Consider the following 21314-nt stretch of genomic DNA (forward strand, 5'->3'; position numbering starts at 1 on the left):
TCCTGTTATCAGTTGAACAGCAATAAAGCCATCAACTCCACCAACTAGTAAAAACAAGTCAAGGTCAATAGGTACTTGCATTTTCGTTTATCTTTGGGGGCATTTGCTACTGATATTCAATTAGGTAATAAACAGTATGGCTGACAATTGCTCACAATAAACAAGTGATTTGAAAGCTATCACTGAGAAGGAGGCAATTTCCAGGTAATCAAACAATCCTGTTCCAACAATTATAACGTGATGGCATCCATTTATGGAGACAATCAGCTGCCAATCTTTGCCAGCCCAACCCAACAAGCAGACCACTGAGAAAGTCACGGTCCAACTATACTCTGACCACCAGATTTTCAAAGATACCTCGCAATGGAGGATGATAAAATCCTTACAAAGGTTTTAAAACGGTGATTGAATATACAATCCAGCCCACCATAAAGTGGGCAACGCTGTCTTAAAAAGTTTAAAGTTAAAGTTTATTTATTCGTCACTAGTAAGGCTTACATTAACACTGCAATGAAGTTACTGTGAAAATCCCCTAGTCGCCTGTTCGGATACACTGAAGGAGAATTTAGCACGGCCAATGCACCCTAACCAGCACGTCTTTCAAACTGTGGGGAGCACCCAGAGGAAACCCACGCAGACACAGGGAGAACTTGCAAACTCCATTCAGACAGTGACCCAAGCCAGGAATCGAATCCAGGTCCCTGGCGCTGTGAGGCAGCAGTGCTAACCACTGTGCCACCGACTAACCATTTGGCATTTCAATTCTTTTTTTGATTTGGTTTGATTTGTTTATTATTGTCACATGTATTAGCATACAATGAAGAGTATTGTTTCTTGTGCGCTATACAGACAAAGCATACCGTTCATAGAGAAAGAAACGAGAGAGTGCAGAATGTAGTCACAGCCATGGTGTTTTAGAAGCATAGAACGAGAGTAAAAGATAGGATTAGAAGGTATGCTGGGCACAGCTTGCAAGAAGTCACCTCGTTCCGACGCCATCTTGGAAAAAAGAGTGCCTTTGAGTGTCTTTAAGACAGAGATAGATAGATTCTTGATTAATAAGGGGATCATGGGTTATGGGGAAAAGGCAGGAGAATAGGGATGAGAAAAATATCAGCCATGATTGAATGGCGGAGCAGACTCGATGGGCCGAGTGGCCTAATTCTGCTCCTATGTCTTATGGTCTTAAGGTGTAAAAAGAAAAACAATTGAAAAAAGTGCGGCTTTGTTTTGTGGGAGTGGGGTATCTTTGATGACCTCAGTTAATCGCAAGTCAAGTTACCTCGTGTTTAATGGTAATTTGCTGATCAGGGCATTGTATTGGAACAACAACTCAAAAGCACAGTGATAATGTGCTAATATAGCCTCTTGAAGAAATCCCAGGCCAAATGTTGGGTTCTTGCTTCACTGAAATCCTTCATTTCCTGTTACCACTGAATTCAGAGAGGGGAACTGGTATTTTAAAATCTAGAGCTCAGTCGAGTTATCAGATGATATTTTTATAAAATAGGTGACCTGATTGTAGATTCTCAGATTTTAGATTTCTACCATGCTCTCGATTGTAGGCTACAAGCTTAAGAAATATTCAGCATTGCTTTACAAAGTACAACATCCAGGAGAATGAGAGAAACAGAGGAATGAAATAGAAACAATGGTCCTCGTTGGTCAAAGCATGACTGCACAAAGTCTTCATGTAAGACCATAAGATGGGGGAGAAGTAGGCCATTCGGCCCATTGAGTCTGCTCCACCATTTAATAAGATCTGATGTGATAATCCTCAACTCCACTTTCCCACCTTATCCCCATGACCCTCGATTCCCTTACTGATTAAAAATCTGTCTCAGCCTTGAATATACTTAATGACCCTTTACAGCTCTCTGAATCAAAGAAGAATCATAGAATCATAGGGAGAATCCCTACAGTGCAGAAAGAGGCCATTCGGCCCATCGAGCCTGCACCGATAACAATCTCACCCAGGTCCTATCCCCATAACCCCACATATTTACCCTGCTAATCCCCCTGATTAGGGGGCAATTTAGCATGGCCAATCCACCTAACCCGCACATCTCTGCCGTAAAGAATTCCACAGATTCAATGGGAGAATAAATTCCTCCTCATCTCTGTCTTCAATGGGTGTCCTCTTATTCTTCTGAGATTATGCCCTCTGGTCCTCGACTCGCCCACAAGGGGACACAACCTCTCAGCATCTACCCTGTCAAAGCCCCCGAGAACCCTTTCTGTCTTAATAAGCTCACCTCTCATTCTTTGAAACTCCAATGAGTATAGTCCCAATCTACACACAACTTTCCTCATTAGAAAATCCCTCCATACGTGGGGTAAACACAGTGAACTTTCTCTGGACTGCCTCCAATGCCAGGTAATCTTTAGAAGACTATAAAATAAGGCAATAGTTCCCGCTGTCAAAATGTGTCAGAGTGTTGATTTCAGTTGAGGAAGTAGATTCTCCATCGATATCCTATTTGTCAGTCGCAGATCAACCATGGTCTAATTAAATGGCAGAACAGCTTTGAGGTGCTGGATGATGGATCAGCCATGATCCGATTGAATGGCGGAGCAGGCTTGAGGGGCCGAATGGCTTCCTCCTGTTCCTATTTCTTATGGCCTTCTGTTTCTCCCTCCCTAACTGAGAGCCCACCTGATCTTTGACATCTCAGGGGAGGATGGATGAGGACGGGAACAAAATATCCCCATCTCCCTGTAACCTGGTCATTATAAAGCGTGTTGCTAAAATCCATTTTACCTCAAACGGTAGATTTACCGTTTGAGGTAAAAACAGGAGTTCGTGGGAATCAATTTTCCTAATGCAGGACAGCATTGTTTAGTCGATTAGCAGAGAAATACTAATTTTCAGGCCCTCCCTTGCGCTTTAGTGATTAGACTTGGTATTCAGCAGAATTTCGGAAGCTCAATGCCATTATTCACACCTGCAAAATCTCCATAAATGGGCTTTGTGGAAAATTTTCTGGAAAACATAATTTTACAGATGCACAAATGTGTGCTGAATAGGGGGCTAAATATCTCAACGCCAAGGTAGCGCACCATGGAAAATGAATTGTAGCCATAAGCTGAAAATTCAAGAACTCATTTGTGGAATATTCATATTTCACATTTGAGATTTAATACTCTGCATCTCAAATATCTTAACCCCTCACTTGTAAAATTCACACAGCACGGTGGCACAGTGGTTAGCACTGCTGCCTCGCAGCAACAGGGACCCGGTTTCGATTCTGGCCTTGGGTCACTGTCTGTGAGGAGTCTGCATGTTCTCCCCGCGTCTGCGTGGGTTTCCTCCGGGTGCTCCGGTTTTCTCCCACAGTCCGAAAGATATGCGAGTTAGGTTGATTAGCCTTGCTAAATTGACCCTTAGTGTGAGGGGGATTAGCAGGGTAAATACGTGGGGTTACGGGAATAGGGCCTGGGTGGGATTGTGGTTGGTGCAGACTCGATGGGCCGAATGGCCTCCTTCTGTACTGTCGGGTTTCTATGATTCTACATAACTTTATTTAGCAGAACTTTAAATATAAAGCACGGCGCTTACAAATCTACCTTTAATTTTTAAATAATCACGCAAACACCTTATGCATAGTTTGTAATAACACGTTTCATGCAGAACTCCCAAAGCATCATTTGGAGAGGATGCAGATTAGGTGTGCGTGCACAGTTTAGTGGCACACTGCATTACATTTAGACATTTTGAACTGAAATATTTGTATTGCCACCTCATTTACAGCTGTTACCAGGGGATTGGGTAATGATGTACCAAGCACACATTCAACAACAAGCACATACCCTGAGGGAACAAAATGCTGATCGCTGAGGTTGGGGATGTTTCAGAGTTCAAAACTCTGAGGGATAAATTGCCCCATGATCATCTTTGGACATGAATGGGTGCCGCATGCACCAGAGGAGCGACCACCTGAAATTGGTCTCCCAAGCTCATGGCGATCATCCATATGGGGCGGCACAGTGGCACAGTGGTTAGCACTGCTGCCTCACAGCGCCAAGGACCCGGGTTGGATTCCCGGTTTGGGTCACTGTCTGTGCGGAGTCTACACGTTCTCCCTGTGTCTGTATGCATTTCCTCTGGGTGCTCTGGTTTCCTTCCACAGTCTGAAAGACGCACTGGTTAGGGTGCATTGGCCGTGCTAAATTCTCCCTCAGTGTACCCGAACAGGCGCCAGAGTGTGGCGACTCAGGGATTTTCACAGTAACTTCATTGCAGTGTTAATGTAAGCCTACTTGTGACTAATAAATAAATAAACTTTAAAGTGATCTGTCTATCACTGTTCTGTCACATCCCGAGCGCCAGCTGCCCACTCTGGCCCCCTGTAATTAGAGCAAGACTCCTAAGGCAAGTCCTGAGGGAGGGTTAAAGAGCAGCGAGAGAGAGTTGGGCAGGGGGATGCGACGGGAGGGGGGCAGTAACAGTGAATTATAGACGTGTTAAATAGCAGGGGGAGCGTTTTAGCTCCCCCGGCTCCATTTTGTATGGAAATCATTTATTTTCAAAAGCATCCTTTTCTACTGACAGTCTCCAGCAATCTTTAAAGAAAAGTGATGGTTTGACCACACCGAGACCAGGTAAACGGTAAAGTCGCCATTGACCCAAATGACCATAGGCTGCTGTCCCCTTTGTGGGGGAGAGCTGATTGGCGGTGATTTAACCTGAAGGTTACCACACCTGAGGTGAGGGACAAGGTTGAGAAGGCAGGGCCTCACTGAATAACCTCAGCAGATACGGGAATTGAACCCACGCTGTTGACATTGCTCTGCATCACTAACCAGCCATCCAGCCAACTGAGCTAAGCAGGCCCCCAGGCCAGGTAATCCTGAGACCACACCTGATCTACCCAGGGCAAGTGGATCTCCAGAATGGGTCCTACAACATCATAGAAACTTGAGATCATAGAAACCCTATAGTGGAGAAAGAGGCCACCCGGCCCATCGAGTCGGCACCGACCACAATCCCACCCAGGCCCCACCCCCCGCTTTCCCTACATATTTACCCGCTAATCCCTCTAACCTACGCATCTCAGGACACCAAGGGGCAATCTTAGCATGGCCAATCAACCTAACCCGCACATCTTTGGCCTGTGGGAAGAAACCAGAGCACCCGGAGGAAACCCACGCAGACACAAGGAGAATGTGCAAATGCCACACAGACAGTGACCCAAACCAGGAATCGAACCCAGGTCCCTGGCACTGTGAGGCAGCAGTGCTAACCACTGTGCTACCGTGCTGCCCAAAGGACATGCTCAAAGGACCTGGCATCTGCACTGGACAGCCACCAGGGCTCCCTGGATAGTGCCCGAACCAATCTGCAATCAAACCTATTTCCAACATTGCTCAGGAGCAGAAAGGTTGATCTCTGAAATTTGACCATACCCAGAAAACAAGCATAAGCTCCTGGTCCAATTTCAGCAGCTCTGCCTGTCCCCAGTGCCAAAGGTTTCTCTTTTGGGTACAACTCTGATCTTCATCATCTGATTCATGGTTTTGAGCGCAAACTTTCTTTTCTCACACGCAGTTAAGTGTTGACGTCATGAGAACCTGCAGGGGTGATCAGTGTCAGGGGATAAGTAGGGGATAGGATCTGGGTGGGATTGCGGTTGGTGCAAACTCAATGGGCCGAATGGCCTCCTTCTGCACTGTAGGATTCTGTGATTGCTCTGCTGCATCCCCAGTTAAACTGCCCCTTAGTGTCCCAAGATGTGTAGGTTAGGGAGATTAGTGGAATAAATACTTGGGGTTACGGAGAACAGGTCTGGGTGGGATTGCCCCTTAGTGCCAGGGGGATTACATGGGGTTACAAGGATAGGGCGTGGGTGGGATTGTTGTTGGTGCAGACTCGATGGGCTGAATGGCCTCCTTCTGCGCTGTCGGAATCCTACGATTCTATGAAAAATACATTGTGGTCCTATTGACAGAACAGGACCTCAATTTGCACAAAGGGACAAGCCTGGTTTACACCTCTCGTATCTGCATAAACCCTGAGGGTGACTATAGGAAACGACTGGGATGCTAAGTATGGATTTTGCAGTGTTTTATATTGCCCAGGCTGACTCTTTCCTCTGTGGTGCTAAGTAAGCAGAGAGTGGTGGAAATGCAAAACTCTCCCATGGAAAGCAGTAGGAAGCCAATTCAGTTCAAGAACCTAACTCTGAGGTCAGCAGGATTGTTGTTATGCAAGGACAGAGCAAGACATGGGGCTAAGGCAGCTGGATAAAGTGAAGATACAGATCAGCCATGATCTCACTGAATGAATCATAGAATTCTTGCAGCGCAGAAGGGAGAGGCGATGGCCCAGTGATAATATCGCTGGATATTAATCCAGAAACGCAGCTAATGTTCTGGGGACCCGGGTTTGAATCCCGCCACGGCAGATGGTGGAATTGGAATTCAATATCTGGAATTAAGAATCTACTGATGACCATGAAACCATTGTCGATTGTCGGAAAAACCCATCTGGTTCACTACTGTCCTTTAGGGAAGGAAATCTGCCGTCCTTACCCGGCCTGGCCTACATGTGACTCCAGAGCCACAGCCATGTGGTTGACTCTCAACTGCCCTCCATGGGCAACTAGGGATGGGCAATAAATGCTGGCCAGCCAGCGACGCCCATGTGCCATGAATGAATAATTTTTAAAAAGAGGCTGTTTGGCCCATCATGTCTGCAATGATTCTCCAATAGATTATCCCCGTACATACCCATACATTTCTCATGGCTAATCCACCTAACCTACACATCTTTGGACCCTAAGGGACAATTTAGCATTGGTCAATCAACCTAACCCAACCTAAGTGTTGGAGCACCCAGAGGAAACCCACGCAGACATGGGGAGAACATGCAAACTGCACACAGACAGTCACCCGAAGCCAGAATTGAACCAGGATCCCTGGCGCTGTGAGGCAGCAGCGCTAACCATAATGCCATGTGAATGGTGGTACAGGCTTGATGGACTGAATGGACTAATCCTGTTCCTGTATCCTTTGATACTGCACATGTACAACAAGGGTTAATAGACACAGTGTGCACAATGGTACAGGAGTAGATAAGGGTTTCCCTCTCGGTAGTGAAAGAGATGATAAGGCCACAAAGCAAAGGTTTATCAGAAGGTACCACAAGCACCGCGATTCACTGTTAACCTCTTGTTATGTAGCCAGCTCCACCAAATGTTTTGTGAAAGCGGCGATGGTAGGGGTCGGCTGCATGGTGAAAGCTGTGTCTCCCCTCAGAGCTGGTCATATTGAGCTGAAACAATCCTGTGACAATAACAGCACTAAAGGTCAATCAAAGACAGGCTAAAGCATCCGCAGCCTGGATGACCTTCTAAGCTTGTGACAAATTGCCATCAGTCGATGGCTGCTAATGACAACTGCACTCACGGTGATCAATTGTTTTATTTAAAGAGAGGCCGAAAGCATGCTCACAGGTCAGCCTGTTTCACCTCTGGACTAGCTCAATGGAAAAAGCGGATTTTCCTCCATTTGCTGAGAGCACTAAATCATCAGCAAGGTCTTTCTCTTCCTCATTCTACAAACACACCCCCCCCCCCACACACACACATAGCCCCCCCCCACACACACACACATACCCCCCCCCCACACACACACATACCCCCCCCACACACACACACATAGCCCCCCCACACCCCCCCCACACACACACACACCCCTACACACACACACCCCCCCCAACACACACATACCCCCCCCACACACACCCCCCCACACACTCCCCCCTCCACACACACACACACCCCTCCACAAACACATACCCCCCTCCACACACACACACACCCCTACACACACACACCCCTCCACACCCCCCCCCACACACACTCACCCCTCCACAAACACACACCCCTCCACACCCCTACACACACACACCCCCACACACCCCTCCACACACACACACACACACACACCCACACACACTCACCCCTCCACCCCCCCCCCCATACACACATACCCCCCCCCCACACACACACCCCCACACACACATACCCCCCCCACACACCCCCCCCACACACACATACCCCCCCCCCACACACACACCCCCCACACACACTCACCCCACACACACACACACCCTTCCACACCACCCCCCACACACATACCCACACACACACCCCTCCACACACACACTCACCCCTCCACACACACACTCACCCCTCCACACCCCCCACACACACTCACCCCTCCACACCCCCCCCACACACACTCACCCCTCCACAACCCCCCCCCCACACACTCACCCCTCCACAACCCCCCCCACACACACTCACCCCTCCACATCCCCCCCACACACACACACACCCCCACACACACACACCCCCCACACTCACACATACCCCCCCTCCACACCCCCCCACACACACTCACCCCTCCACACCCCCCCCCCACACACACACACACCCCTCCACACGCACACACACACACACCCCTCACACACACACACTCCCCCCTCCACACACACACACACACACCCCTCCCACACACACACACACCCCTCACACACACACACACACACTCCCCCCTCCACACACACACACACCCCTCACACACACACACACCTCACACACACACACACACACACACCCCTCCACTCACACACACACACACCCCTCACACACACACACTCCCCCCTCCACACACACACACACACACACCCCTCCACTCACACACACCCCTCACACACACACACTCCCCCCTCCACACACACACACCCCTCCACACACACACACACACACACACACCCCTCACACACACACACTCCCCCCTCCACACACACACCCCTCCACACACACACACACCCCTCACACACACACACTCCCCCCTCCACACACACACACACCCCTCCACTCACACACACACACACACCCCTCACACACACACACACACTCCCCCCTCCACACACACACACCCCTCCACACACACACACTCACACTCCCCCCTCCACACACACACACACTCCCCCCTCCACACACACACACACACCCCTCCACACACACACACATACACTCACTCACACACACACACACTCTCCACACACACACACTCACTCACACACACACTCACTCACACACACACTCACTCACACACACACTCACTCACTCACACACACACTCACTCACTCACTCACACTCACTCACACACACACTCACTCACACACTCACTCACACACTCACACACACACTCACACACACACTCACACACTCACACACTACACACACACACACACACACACACACACACACACACTCACACACACACTCACACACACACTCACACACACACTCACACACACACTCACACACACACTCACACACACACTCACACACACACTCACACACACACTCACACACACACTCACACACACACTCACACACACACTCACACACACACTCACACACACACTCACACACACACACACACACTCACACACACACTCACACACACACTCACACACACACACTCACACACACACACAACCCCTCCATACACACACACACAAACACACACCCTCCACACACACACACCCCTCGACACAAACACACACACACACCCCTCAATACACACACAGACACACACACACCCACACCCCTCCATACAGACACACATATACACCCCCCTACACACACACACACACATACACACATCCCCCTCCACACACACACACATACACACCCTCCCCCTCCACATACACACACCCCTCCATACACACACACACACCAACACACCACCCCACGCACACACACCCCTCTCCATACACACACACACACTCTCTCTCTCTCTCTCACACACATCACTGCAGGCTCCTGCAGCCTCTCAGAAACACACAGTTTTTTGGATATATACGGTGAAGCGGGGAATAATCCGTCCCCGCTGATATCACAGCATTACAGTATACAGCTTCAAACTGGTGAAAGAGTGCCAAGCACACGGATGGTTGCCCATCAATAGTCTTGTCGACACAATGATTTCTGTGATGTTTAAGTGGCATCTTTTGTCAGTCCTGTGTCTCTATTCGAACCCTTCAGGATCACGGCCACAGGGATTTGCCTTTATCAGATACCTGCCTCTGCTCACCGGGAACCCACTTTCTTCCATTACTTTCCGCCCACAGCCACGTACAATAAAGCTCCGGAATGTTTCATCCTGTGATTATCGAATGAGGCAAGGCCGCACTCAGCACTGTGGGATGTCACTGCAACATCGTTCCAGTGCACAAGCAGGCCAGCCGGGGAACACCAGCCCCATTCAGGCTGCCCTACCTTTCCTGGTTGGTTCCCTCCCTCCCTAACTCCCTCTCTCTCTCCCTCCCTCCCTACCTCTCTTCCTCCCTCCCTCCCAACCTCTTTCTCTTTCTCTCTCTCCCCTCCCTCTCTTCCCCACCTCTCTCCCTCCCTCGCTCTCTTCCTCCCTCCCTCCCCACCTCTTTCCCTCTCTCCCACCTCTCTCCCTCTCTTCCTCCCCCCTGCCCACCTCTTTCCCTCCCTCCCTTCCACCCTTCTTCCTCCTCTCCCTCCCTCCCTCTCTCCCTCCACCCCTCTCTCCACCCCTCTCTCCCTTCCCTCCCTCCCTCCTCCCCATCCCCCCCCTCCCTCCTCCCCATCCCCCCCTCCCTCCTCCCCATCCCCACCCTCCTCCCCCCCATCCCCCCCTCCTCCCCATCCCCAACCTCCCTCCTCCCCATCCCCTCCCTCCCTCCTCCCCATCCCCACCCTCCCTCCCTCCTCCCCATCCCCACCCTCCCTCCCTCCTCCCCATCCCCACCCTCCCTCCCTCCTCCCCATCCCCACCCTCCCTCCTCCCCATCCCCACCCTTCTTCCTTCCTTCCCTCCCTCCCTACAAGACTCCCCCTCCCTCCTTTACCCTCCCCACCCCCTTCCTCCTCCTTCCCTCCCTCCCTCCCTCTCCCTCTCCCCTCCCACCTTTCCCCATCCCCCGAGTCTGTTGTATCTTCCTGTACGTTTTAATACTTGGGTGTTAGGTTGTCTGTCAGATGTCACTCTGTGTGTCTGTGTGACAGAGAGGCTGAGCAGGGGTCGGAGAGAGTGTCTGTGTATAATCCCCTCCTTCCTCACCTCTTTTCAAATCGGCCACAGGGAAAGTGCTCCAGGTTTGGCTTCTGACAAAATGGAAGTGGGTCAATGGCCAATTTAATTCAGACAGGTGTGTCCTGGTCAGTTACTTGTGCACTGAACCCAGGCTGCTGTTTCAGCTCTCTTTAGCTGAAGCATATTCACAATATTAATCCTAAACTGGCAAACAGAGCAGTCAAACCATTCATGCTGTCCTCCTGCCCCAGCTGACCCAATAAATACAGGAGAGTGAGGAAAAAATCCAACTGGGAAATATGAAAAAATTCCTTCACTAAGAGTGGGCAGAACCTGCAACTCACTGTCACCTTCATAGACCTTCAGGAGAAAACCAAATAAGATATAGGAGCAGAATTAGGCCAATCGGCCCATCGAGTCTGCTCCACCATTCTATCATGACTGATATGATTCTCATCCCATTCTCCTGCCTTCTCCCCGTAACTCTTGATCCCCTTATTGATCAAGAACCTATCTAACTCTGTCTTAAAGACACTCAATGACCCGGCCTCCACAGACATCTGTAGCAATGAGTTCCACAAATTCACCACCCTCTGGCTGAAGAAATTCCTCCTCATCTCAGTTTTAAACAAGCATCCCTTCACTCTGAGGTTGTGCCATCGAGTTCTAGTCTCTCCCACTAGTGGAAACATCCTCTCCACGCCCACTCTATCTAGGCCTCTCAGTATCCTGTAAGTTTCAATTAGATCCCCCCTCATCCATTGAGTACAGACCCAGACTCCTCAACTGCTCCTCATATGACAAACCCTTCATTCCTGGGATCATTCTTGTGAACCTCCTCTGGACTCCCTCCAAGGTCAGCACATCCTTCCTTCGGTATGGGGCCCAAAGCTGTTCACAATATTCCAAATGGGGTCTGACCAGAGCCTTATACAGCCTCAGCAGCACATCCCTGCTCTTGCAATGTTGTCCTCTAGAAATGAACGCTAACACTGAATTTGCCTTCCTAACTGCCAACTGAACATGAGAGGATTTGTGAAGGGAGGGTGTTCTGGTTGACAAATGTAATCAAATTCTTTGGAAGGTAACCGGGAGTGTTGATGAGGGTAAAGCCTTTGACGTGGTCTGCATGGACTTTAGCAAAGCTTTTGATAAGGTCCCTGATGGCAGACTGGTCAAGAAAGGAAGGGCCCGTGGGATCCAAGGCACACTGGCACATTGGATCCAAAACTGCCTGAGAGGCAGGATAAGGAGATGCCGGCGTTGGACTGAGGTAAGCAAAGTAAGAAGTCTCGCAACACCAGGTTAAAGTTCAACCGGTTTATTTGGTAGCACAAGGAACAGCGCTCTGAAAGCCTGTGGCTTGTGCTACCAAATAAACCTGTTGGACTTTAACCTGCTGTTGTGAGACTTCTTACTTTGAGAGGCAGGAAGGAGAGGGTGATGCTCGAGGGATGTTTCTGTGACTGGAAGTCTGTTTCCAGGGGGGTTCCGCAGGGCTCGGCGTTGAGGTCCTTGCTCTTTGTGATGTTCATTCATGATCTGGACTTAAAATGTAGGGGGGTGTGGCCAAGAAGTGTGCGGGTGACACGGAAATTGGTTGGTTGGTAAATAGTGAGGAGGATATCAGTGGACTGGTCAGGTGAGCAAAGCAGTGGCAAATGGAATTCAATCCAGAAAAGTATGAAGTAATGCACTTGGAGAGGGGCTAACTAGGCAAGGGATTACACTAGGAATGGTAGGACTCTGGAGAGTACTGAAGATCAGAGAGACCTTGGAATGTATATCCACAGATCCCTGAAAGTAGCGGCCAAGTAGATAAGGTGGTTAAGAAGGCTTATGGGGTTCTTGCCTTTATTAGCCAAGGCTTCGAATACAAGAGCAGGGGAGTCCATGCTGGAACTATATAAAACACTGGTTTGGTCACAACTGGAGTATTGTGTGCTGTTCTGGTCACCACATTATATGGAGAATGTGATTGCACTGGAGAGGGTGCCGAGGAGGTTTACCAGGATGCTGCCTGGGCTGGAAGGACTGAGCTATGAGGAAAGATTGAATAGGCTAGGGCTGTTTTCATTGAAAGTGAAGTTTGAGAAGGGATCTGATGGAGGTGTAAAAGATTATGTGTACAGATAAGGTGGATGGGAAGGCACTTTTTTCCATTAGTAGAGGGGTCAATAACCAGGGGGCAGAGATTTAAGGTAAGGGGTAGAAGGCTAAGAGAGGAGTTGAGGAGAAACCTTCTCCCTCAGAGGGTGGTGGGAGTCTGGAACTCTCTGCCTATCAGGGTGATTAAGTCAGAAACTCTCAGAACATTTAAGAAGTATTTAGATATTCACTTGCGCGGCCGTAACCTCCAGGCCATGGGCCAAGCACTGGAAAATGGGATTAGTGTAGTCAGATCTTTGTTAACCAGTGTGGACACGATGGGCCAAATGGCCTCCTTCTGTGCTGCAAATGTCTTTGGGCAACACAGTGGCACAGTAGCTAGCACTGCTGCCTCGCAGCACCAGGAACCAGGGTTCAATTCCGGCCTCGGGTCACTCTGTGTGGAGTTTGCACATCCCCCCACTGTGTCTGTGTGGGTTTCCTCCAGGTGATCTGGTTTCCTCCCGCAGTCCAAAGATGTGCGGGTTGGGTGGATTGGCCGTGCTAAATTGCACCTTAGTGTCAGGGGGACTAGTTAGGGTAAATGTATGGGGTCATGGGGATAGGGCCTGGGTGGGATTGTGGTCAGTACAGACTTGATGGGCCGAATGGCCTCCTTCTGCACTGGAGGATTCTATGAAAAGGAAATAGAAAGATACACTGAAAGGCTGAGATGAAAGACAGATGGAATAGAGGAGAGTCATGTGGAGTATAAAGACCAGCCCAGCCTAGTGGGGCCGAATGGCCTGTTTCTGTGCTGTATGTTCCATTTAATTCCATGAGAATTTTTTTGTTGCTGAACTTGACAATATGGAAAAGTACTTTCACCTTGTGGTTGCATTTTGCTTCAGATTGCAAGTACCTAATTGATGAAAATAGATATTTTATAAGTATTACACACAGGCAAATTGTCGGTGCTTCTTGCTTTGATAAGGTTTAACATGGTGAAAACTGTGACACCAGTTTCAGATTTCTCCCTGAAAATCCATTGCTCGTTTTGCAAATTAAAAGTCCTTGCTGGTCTGATTGGAGCTGCTCACATGTTCTGTGTAAAGGGGAGGAAAGGCAGAGTGGGCCTGGGTGACCCTTTAGCCAAGTGATAATTGGAAGAATGTGAAAAATGAAGTGTCAGATTGGTCGATAAGGAGCAAAGGTCAAGGGGAGCTTCAGCCTAAACTTGGTACGAAATTTGCTCATTAAGACACCCAATCATCGTCTTCTCTCCCACCTATCCTATTAGTCATGAGCTATCTGAATGTTTCTGCGCTGCTCCTTGTGCTCTGATTACTTTCTTCATGTAAAAAGCAAGCTGCTATCTCCAGTAAATCGTTGCTCACTCACCTGGAACGCAATATGGACCCTTTTCCTCATCCTGATCTGTCTGTTGCTTCCCAGGGCCTCAAATAACCTTAATGTTCCCTTCAATAATAAATGGAGTTGCTTTTTGCCTCTGGTTTACCGCACACAGCCCAACCCCCACCCCTTCCGCTTCACACAAACACACACAACCACACCCCTCACACGCACATCACACACACACACACACACACACACACCCCCCTCACACACATACACACACACCCCTCGCACACACACACCCTCACACACACCCACACACACACACACACACACACACCTCCCCACGCACACCCCTCCCACACATATACTCCCACACATATACCCCCACACACACACACCCCTGCCCCACACACACATGCACACACACACCCCATACACACACCCCTCCCACACACATACACACACAGTCACCCAACCACACACCCCCACTCCCATACACAATGTCACCTCACTCACAGACACACACTCACACATAACACATACACACATTCACATTCACACTGTGCACGCACACACTGCACACACACTCACAATGCACACACACACTGCACACACATACACAACACACACACACTCACTGCACACAAACAGTCAGTGCACATACTCACACTGTACATACACAGTATACACACACACACACACACACACACAGAGTGCACACACACAATCACAATGGACACACTCATTGCACACACACTCTCGTTGCACGCACTCACACACATTGCACACTCACACTCCAGTTGCAACAAGACCTGGACAATATCCCGGTTTAGGTTGAATTATGTTATTAGTAACAGACTAATACCAGACAGTGACCAACTAGAGAGGATCTAAACATGACCAATAGACAACTAGCAACATTACCATCACTGAATCCCTGAATCCCGTACCATCAACATCCTGGGGGTTACCATTGACCAGAAACTGGACTAGCCATATAAACACAGTGGCTACCAGAGCAGGTCAGAGGCTGGGAATCCTGCAATGAGTAACTCACCTCCTGACTCCCAAAAGCCTGTCCACTATCAACAAGGCACAAGTCAGGAGTGTGATGGAATACTCCCCACTCGCCTGGATGGGTGCAGCTCCAACAACATTCAAGAAGCTCGACACCATCCAATGCAAAGCAGTCCCGCTTGATTGGCACCCCGTACCCAAACATTCACTGCCTCCACCAGCAATGCACATTAGCAGTGGTGTGTACCATCCACAAGATGCACTGCAGGAACCCAAAAGCTTCTGAGCCTGAACCTTCTAAAGCCATGACCTCACCACCTGGACAGGCTGGGGAAGCAGGTACCTGGGAACATCACCACCTGCAAGTTCCCCTCCAAGTCACTCACCAGCCTGACTTGGAAATATATTGACCATTCCTTCACTGTCGCTGGGTCAAAATCCTGGAACTCTCTCCCTAACAGCACTATGGATGTACCTACACTACATGGCCTGCAGCGGCTCAAGAGGCAGCTCACCACCACCTTGTCAAGGACAATTCGGGGTGTACAATATCTGCTGGTCTAACCAGCGACGCCCACATCCCATGAATAAAAAAATTGACAATGACAATGCTCTGAAACCATTATTTTTAAAAAAGTCAGATTTTTATACCTCCCAAACAGGGTTTATTTGTAGAAACATTTAACTATCAGAGAAAGCAAACTATTAGGTTTAAGCAGTTTCTTCAAAGTTCAGTAGCACAAAAACAGATTTGAAAAGTAATGACTGAAAGACATTAATCCTATAATACAGACTAAGCTCACTCAAGCAGGACATGAACAACCCACATCATCACACTTCACTAATAGTGAACTATTTGTGTATGTATATGTGTGTCTGTGTATGTGCCTGTCTGCATGTGTCTGCCTGTGTGTGTGTGTCTGCCTGTGTGTGTGTGTCTGTCTGTGTGTGGTCTTTCTGCATGTGTCTCTATGTGTATCTGTATGTGTGGGTGTGTGTCTGTGTGTGTTTGTATCTGTGTCTGTACATGTGTGTGTGCGTGTTTGCATGTGTGTTTGCATGTGAGTGTGAGATTGTGTGTGTATGTTTGTGTGTTTGTGTTTGGGTGTATGTGTGTGTGTGGTTGCGTGTGAGTGTGTGTATGTGAGTGTCTATGTGTGTCTGTACATGTGTGTGTGTCTGTGGGTGAGTGTATGTAAGTGTCTATGTTTGCGTGTGTGTGTGTTATACAGGTCTCAATACAGTCTGGGTGCAGTAAAGCTCATATCTAACTGACAGTTAACAATGAAACAGTTACCATATTGTGAAGTGCTAGAATCTGTCACAATGGTGTGATATTGTATATTCCATTTTCATCAAAATCCATATCAAACCTACACAATTTCCAGCCTTGCTCCATCCACACTAGGTAAGGGTATCAATTTAAACTGCACAGACAGAAACTGACCAAGAAGCCGCTGATTTGATTCTTATTGTGTGATATTATCTGTTCTCAGTGGGGATAATGGTGTGAACAGTAAACCGGGCTTCGAGTTATCCTCCACACGTCTAAGGGAAGAGCTCAGTCATCTTCATTGCCATGTAACAGCCTTTGCCTGTCCCAGGGTCAAATTCCCACTCCATTCCCTCAATCCTACCCCCCCCCACTCACCCTCCATTCACCCCCCCTGCTCTCACTCGCCTCCACCCCCCCACTCACCCTCCATTCACCCCTCCCTGCTCTCACTCTCCTCCACCCCCTTCACTCTCCCCCCATTCACCACCCTCCTCTCACTCCCCCTCCCCTTCACACAGTCCCCCTCCACCCCGCCACTCACTCCCCCTCCCCGCCACTCACTCCCCCACCCCTCCACTCACTCCCCCACCCCTCCACTCACTCCCCCACCCCTCCACTCACTCCCCCACCCCTCCACTCACTCCCCCACCCCTCCACTCACTCCCCCACCCCTCCACTCACTCCCCCACCCCTCCACTCACTCCCCCACCCCTCCACTCACTCCCCCACCCCTCCACTCACTCCCCCACCCCTCCACTCACTCCCCCACCCCTCCACTCACTCCCCCACCCCTCCACTCACTCCCCCACCCCTCCACTCACTCCCCCACCTCTCCACTCACTCCCCTCTCCACTCACTCCCCCTCCACTCACTCCCCCTCCACTCACTCCCCCTCCACTCACTCCCCCTCCGCCCCCTCCCCTCCACTTCCCGTCCCCTTTACTCCTCCTCTTCTCCACTCTCCATCACATTCACTCCCTCCTCCACTCATTTCCCCTCCATTCCCTCTATTCCATACTCCCCCCTCCCCCATTCTCCCTCCCCTCCCTCTCCTCTCCTCTTTCACTCCTCCCCTCCCCTCCTATCATCCTCCCCTCTAACTCCCCCTCCACTGAAAAGGAGAGGAAATAGGCACATCATTAGCACACGACCTTTCGAGTTTATGCCTCTGGCATTAGTACCTCAGGGTCCATTCGGTTTTTCTCAAAGCCTTTGTCAAACTGCAGAGTAATGGTTTTGTCTCTTACCTGGTTCACTGCTGTTGTCCCCACTGTGTGACGTGTGACCCCCGCTGGAAGGTCCGGGCGTGCCCCCTGAGCGTGTTGACGCTGTGTCATCATGATCTCTATTCCATGTCTGGAGGAGGGAATGGCACAGATCAGGAACGCTGACAGCAATTTCACCACATCAACCTTATCACAGGCACAGAGTCCGGGCAGAAAGTCTCCCAAATCCTGGCCCAGGGCACCAACACGGAGCATTGTACCCATCACTCAGGCTCTGTGAAGGTACCCGGAGGAGTGCTGGATATCAGGCGGGGCTCTGGCTTTGGCAGTGAGTACAGCTTTGTTCACCCAAGGCATGAGGTAATATCAAAGGGCATCCTGGTTATATGGGTCCCAGGTACAGCTTTGGATCAAATCTCCCACCTATCCTCTCAGGAAAAGATACAGGACGGCTGTCAGAGGATGGAAATCAAAAAGAAAATAACCATCATCTCTCGAAAAAGACATTTGTTTGTTAATGGAATATTATTTTTTATCTCTTCATGCCAAGGTCTGTCTTTACCTGTCCCATTTATGCTCTCACTCACACACTCCACGCGCCTTTGATTATTTAACCATAGCACTCCTGCCTCACTGCGCCAGGGACCCGGGTTCGATTCCCGGCTTGGGTCACTGTCTGTGTGGAGTTTGCACATTCTCCCCGTGTCTGCGTGGGTTTCCTCCGGGTGCTCCGGTTTCCTCCCACACTCCAAAGATGCGCAGGTTAGGTGGATTGGCCGTGCTAAATTGCCCCTTAGTGTCAGGGGGACTATTCAGGATAAATACGTGGGGGGACAGGGATTGGGCTCAGGTGGGATTATTATTGTGCAGGCTCGATGGGCTGAATAGCTTCCTTCTGCACTGTAGAAATTCTATGATTCTATGATCACGATTGACCAAGCCTCTGATCTTTTTTTTTATTCATTCGTGGGACATGGGCGTCGCTGGCTGACCAGCTTTTATTTATGTGGAGCTGCCGGCGTTGGACTGGGGTAAACACAGTAAGAGTTTTAACAACACCAGGTTAAAGTCCAACAGGTTTATTTGGAAGCAGATGCCACTAGCTTTTGGAGCGCTGCTCCTTCGTCAGATGGAGTGGAAATCTGCCTTGCCTTGAATCAGATTTCCACTCCATCTGACGAAGGAGCAGCGCTCCAAAAGCTAATGGCATTTGCTACCAAATAAACCTGTTGAACTTTAACCTGGTGTTGTTAAAACTCCTACAGCTTTTATTGCCCATCCCTAGTTGCCCTTGAAGGACAGTTGAGAGTCAACCACATTGCTGTGGCTCTGGAGTCACATGTAGGCCAGACCGGGTAAGGACGGCAGATTTCCTTCCCTAAAGGACATTAGTGAACCAGATGGGTTTTCCAACAATCGACAATGGTTTCATGGTCATCAGTAGATTCTTAATTCCAGATATTTTTTAATGAATTCAAATTCCAACATCAGCCGTGGCAGGATTCGAACCCGGGTCCCCAGAACGTTAGCTGAGTTTCTGGATTATTAGTCTGGCGATTAAATCACTGGGCCATCACCTCCCCCTAACATATCATATTTCCAATATCCATCACATTTCCCAATTTCTCCATGTTCATTTTCTCTGATGACAGCTCAGTGAGGCACCATGGGGTGTTTTTCCATATCAAAGGCACTATGGAATTCAACTTGCCATTGTTATATTGTAAACTCAAGCACATATCTCCCACCCTACACCACTGCCCAGATACTGCCACAAACTCAAACTCCACCCTTCATGTAACCTCATCACTGAGGACCGACGCACCAACTCATTCAGTGCTGCAGAAGTGATATCCCATCACCACGGTCCCACTTTTTTTGAGACAGAGATGAGGGGCGGGATCTTCTGGGTGCGCTCACCCCAAAACCGGAAAATCCCACCAAACATCAATGGACCTTTGCATGGTCCGACCACCCCCCGCACCTCCCCCCACCACCACCACCCCGCACGCTACGATTCCCGTGACAGGTGGGGCAGGAAAACTCCCCCCAAGAATTCTCTTTTCCCTCTGAGAGTTGTTAGTCTGTGGAATTCTCTCCCAGAGAAAGCAGGGGAGGCCGCGTCACTGAATTTACTCCGGACTGAGTCGGATAGATTTTTAGACAGTCGGCGTTGTGGGGGAACATAGAACATTACAGCACAGTACAGGCCCTTCGGCCCTCGATGTTGTGCCGAGCTTAGTCCGAAACGAAGATCAAGCTATCCCATTCCCTATCATTCTGGTGTGCTCCATGTGCCTATCCAATAACCGCTTGAAAGTTCCTAAAGTGTCCGACTCCACTATCACAGCAGGCAGTCCATTCCGCACCCCAACCACTCTCTGAATAAAGAACCTACCTCGGACATCCCTCCTATATCTCCCACCATGAACCTTATAGTTATGCCCCCTAGTAACAGCTACATCCACCCGAGGAAATAGTCTCTGAACGTCCACTCTATCTATCCCCCTCATCATCTTATAAACCTCCATTAAGTCACCTCTCATCCTCCTCCGCTGTAAAGAGAAAAGCCCTAGCTCCCTCAACCTTTCCTCATGAGACCTATCCTCCAAACCAGGCAGCATCCTGGTTAATCTCCTCTGCACTCTCTCCAATGCTTCCACATCCTTCTTATAGTGAGGTGACCAGAACTGCACACAATATTCCAAATGTGGTCTCACCAAGGTCCTGTACAGTTGCAGCATAACCCCACGGCTCTTAAACTCCAACCCCGTTAATAAAAGCTAACACACTATAGGCCTTCTTCACAGCTCTATCCACTTGAGTGGCAACCTTCAGAGATCTGTGGATATGGACCCCAAGATCTCGCTGTTCCTCCACATTCCTCAGAACCCTGCCGTTGACCCTGTAATCTGCATTCAAATTTGTCCTCCCAAAATGGGACAGACAGGGAGATGGAGTTGAGATCACAACCAGACCAACCATGATCTTATTGGATGGCAGAGCAAGCGTGAGGGGCTGGACGGCCTACTTCCACTCCTAAGTCCTACTTTCCTCACCATTACTATCCAACAATTACACAAAACGCAAAAAAACACGCACTCTTTAAGAATTAGAAATGACTCAGAAACATCGAAACTAGAAGCAGGAGTAGACCATTTGGCTCTTCGAGCCTGATCATCGAATTCAATATCCTGCTCCCCCCTTCCCCCCATATCCCTTGATCCCTTTAGCCCCAAGAGCGATATCTAATTTCTTCTTGA

The 21314-nt window shown here is 49.4% G+C and overlaps 1 protein-coding gene across 4 annotated transcripts in view; it reads right to left on the reverse strand.

Annotated features, from left to right (window-relative positions):
* LOC144504689 (homeobox protein Meis1) overlaps nt 1-21314 on the reverse strand; it is a 246016-nt gene that overhangs the window by 185754 nt on the left and 38948 nt on the right. For all 4 annotated transcript variants that reach the window (XM_078230406.1, XM_078230405.1, XM_078230403.1 and 1 more), the window contains exon 7: nt 18073-18181. In XM_078230406.1, the coding sequence (XP_078086532.1) occupies nt 18073-18181 (109 nt within the window). The remainder of the gene's footprint in view (nt 1-18072; nt 18182-21314) is intronic.

This window comes from Mustelus asterias, chromosome 15, assembly GCF_964213995.1.
Source record: "Mustelus asterias chromosome 15, sMusAst1.hap1.1, whole genome shotgun sequence".
Taxonomy (NCBI): domain Eukaryota; kingdom Metazoa; phylum Chordata; class Chondrichthyes; order Carcharhiniformes; family Triakidae; genus Mustelus; species Mustelus asterias.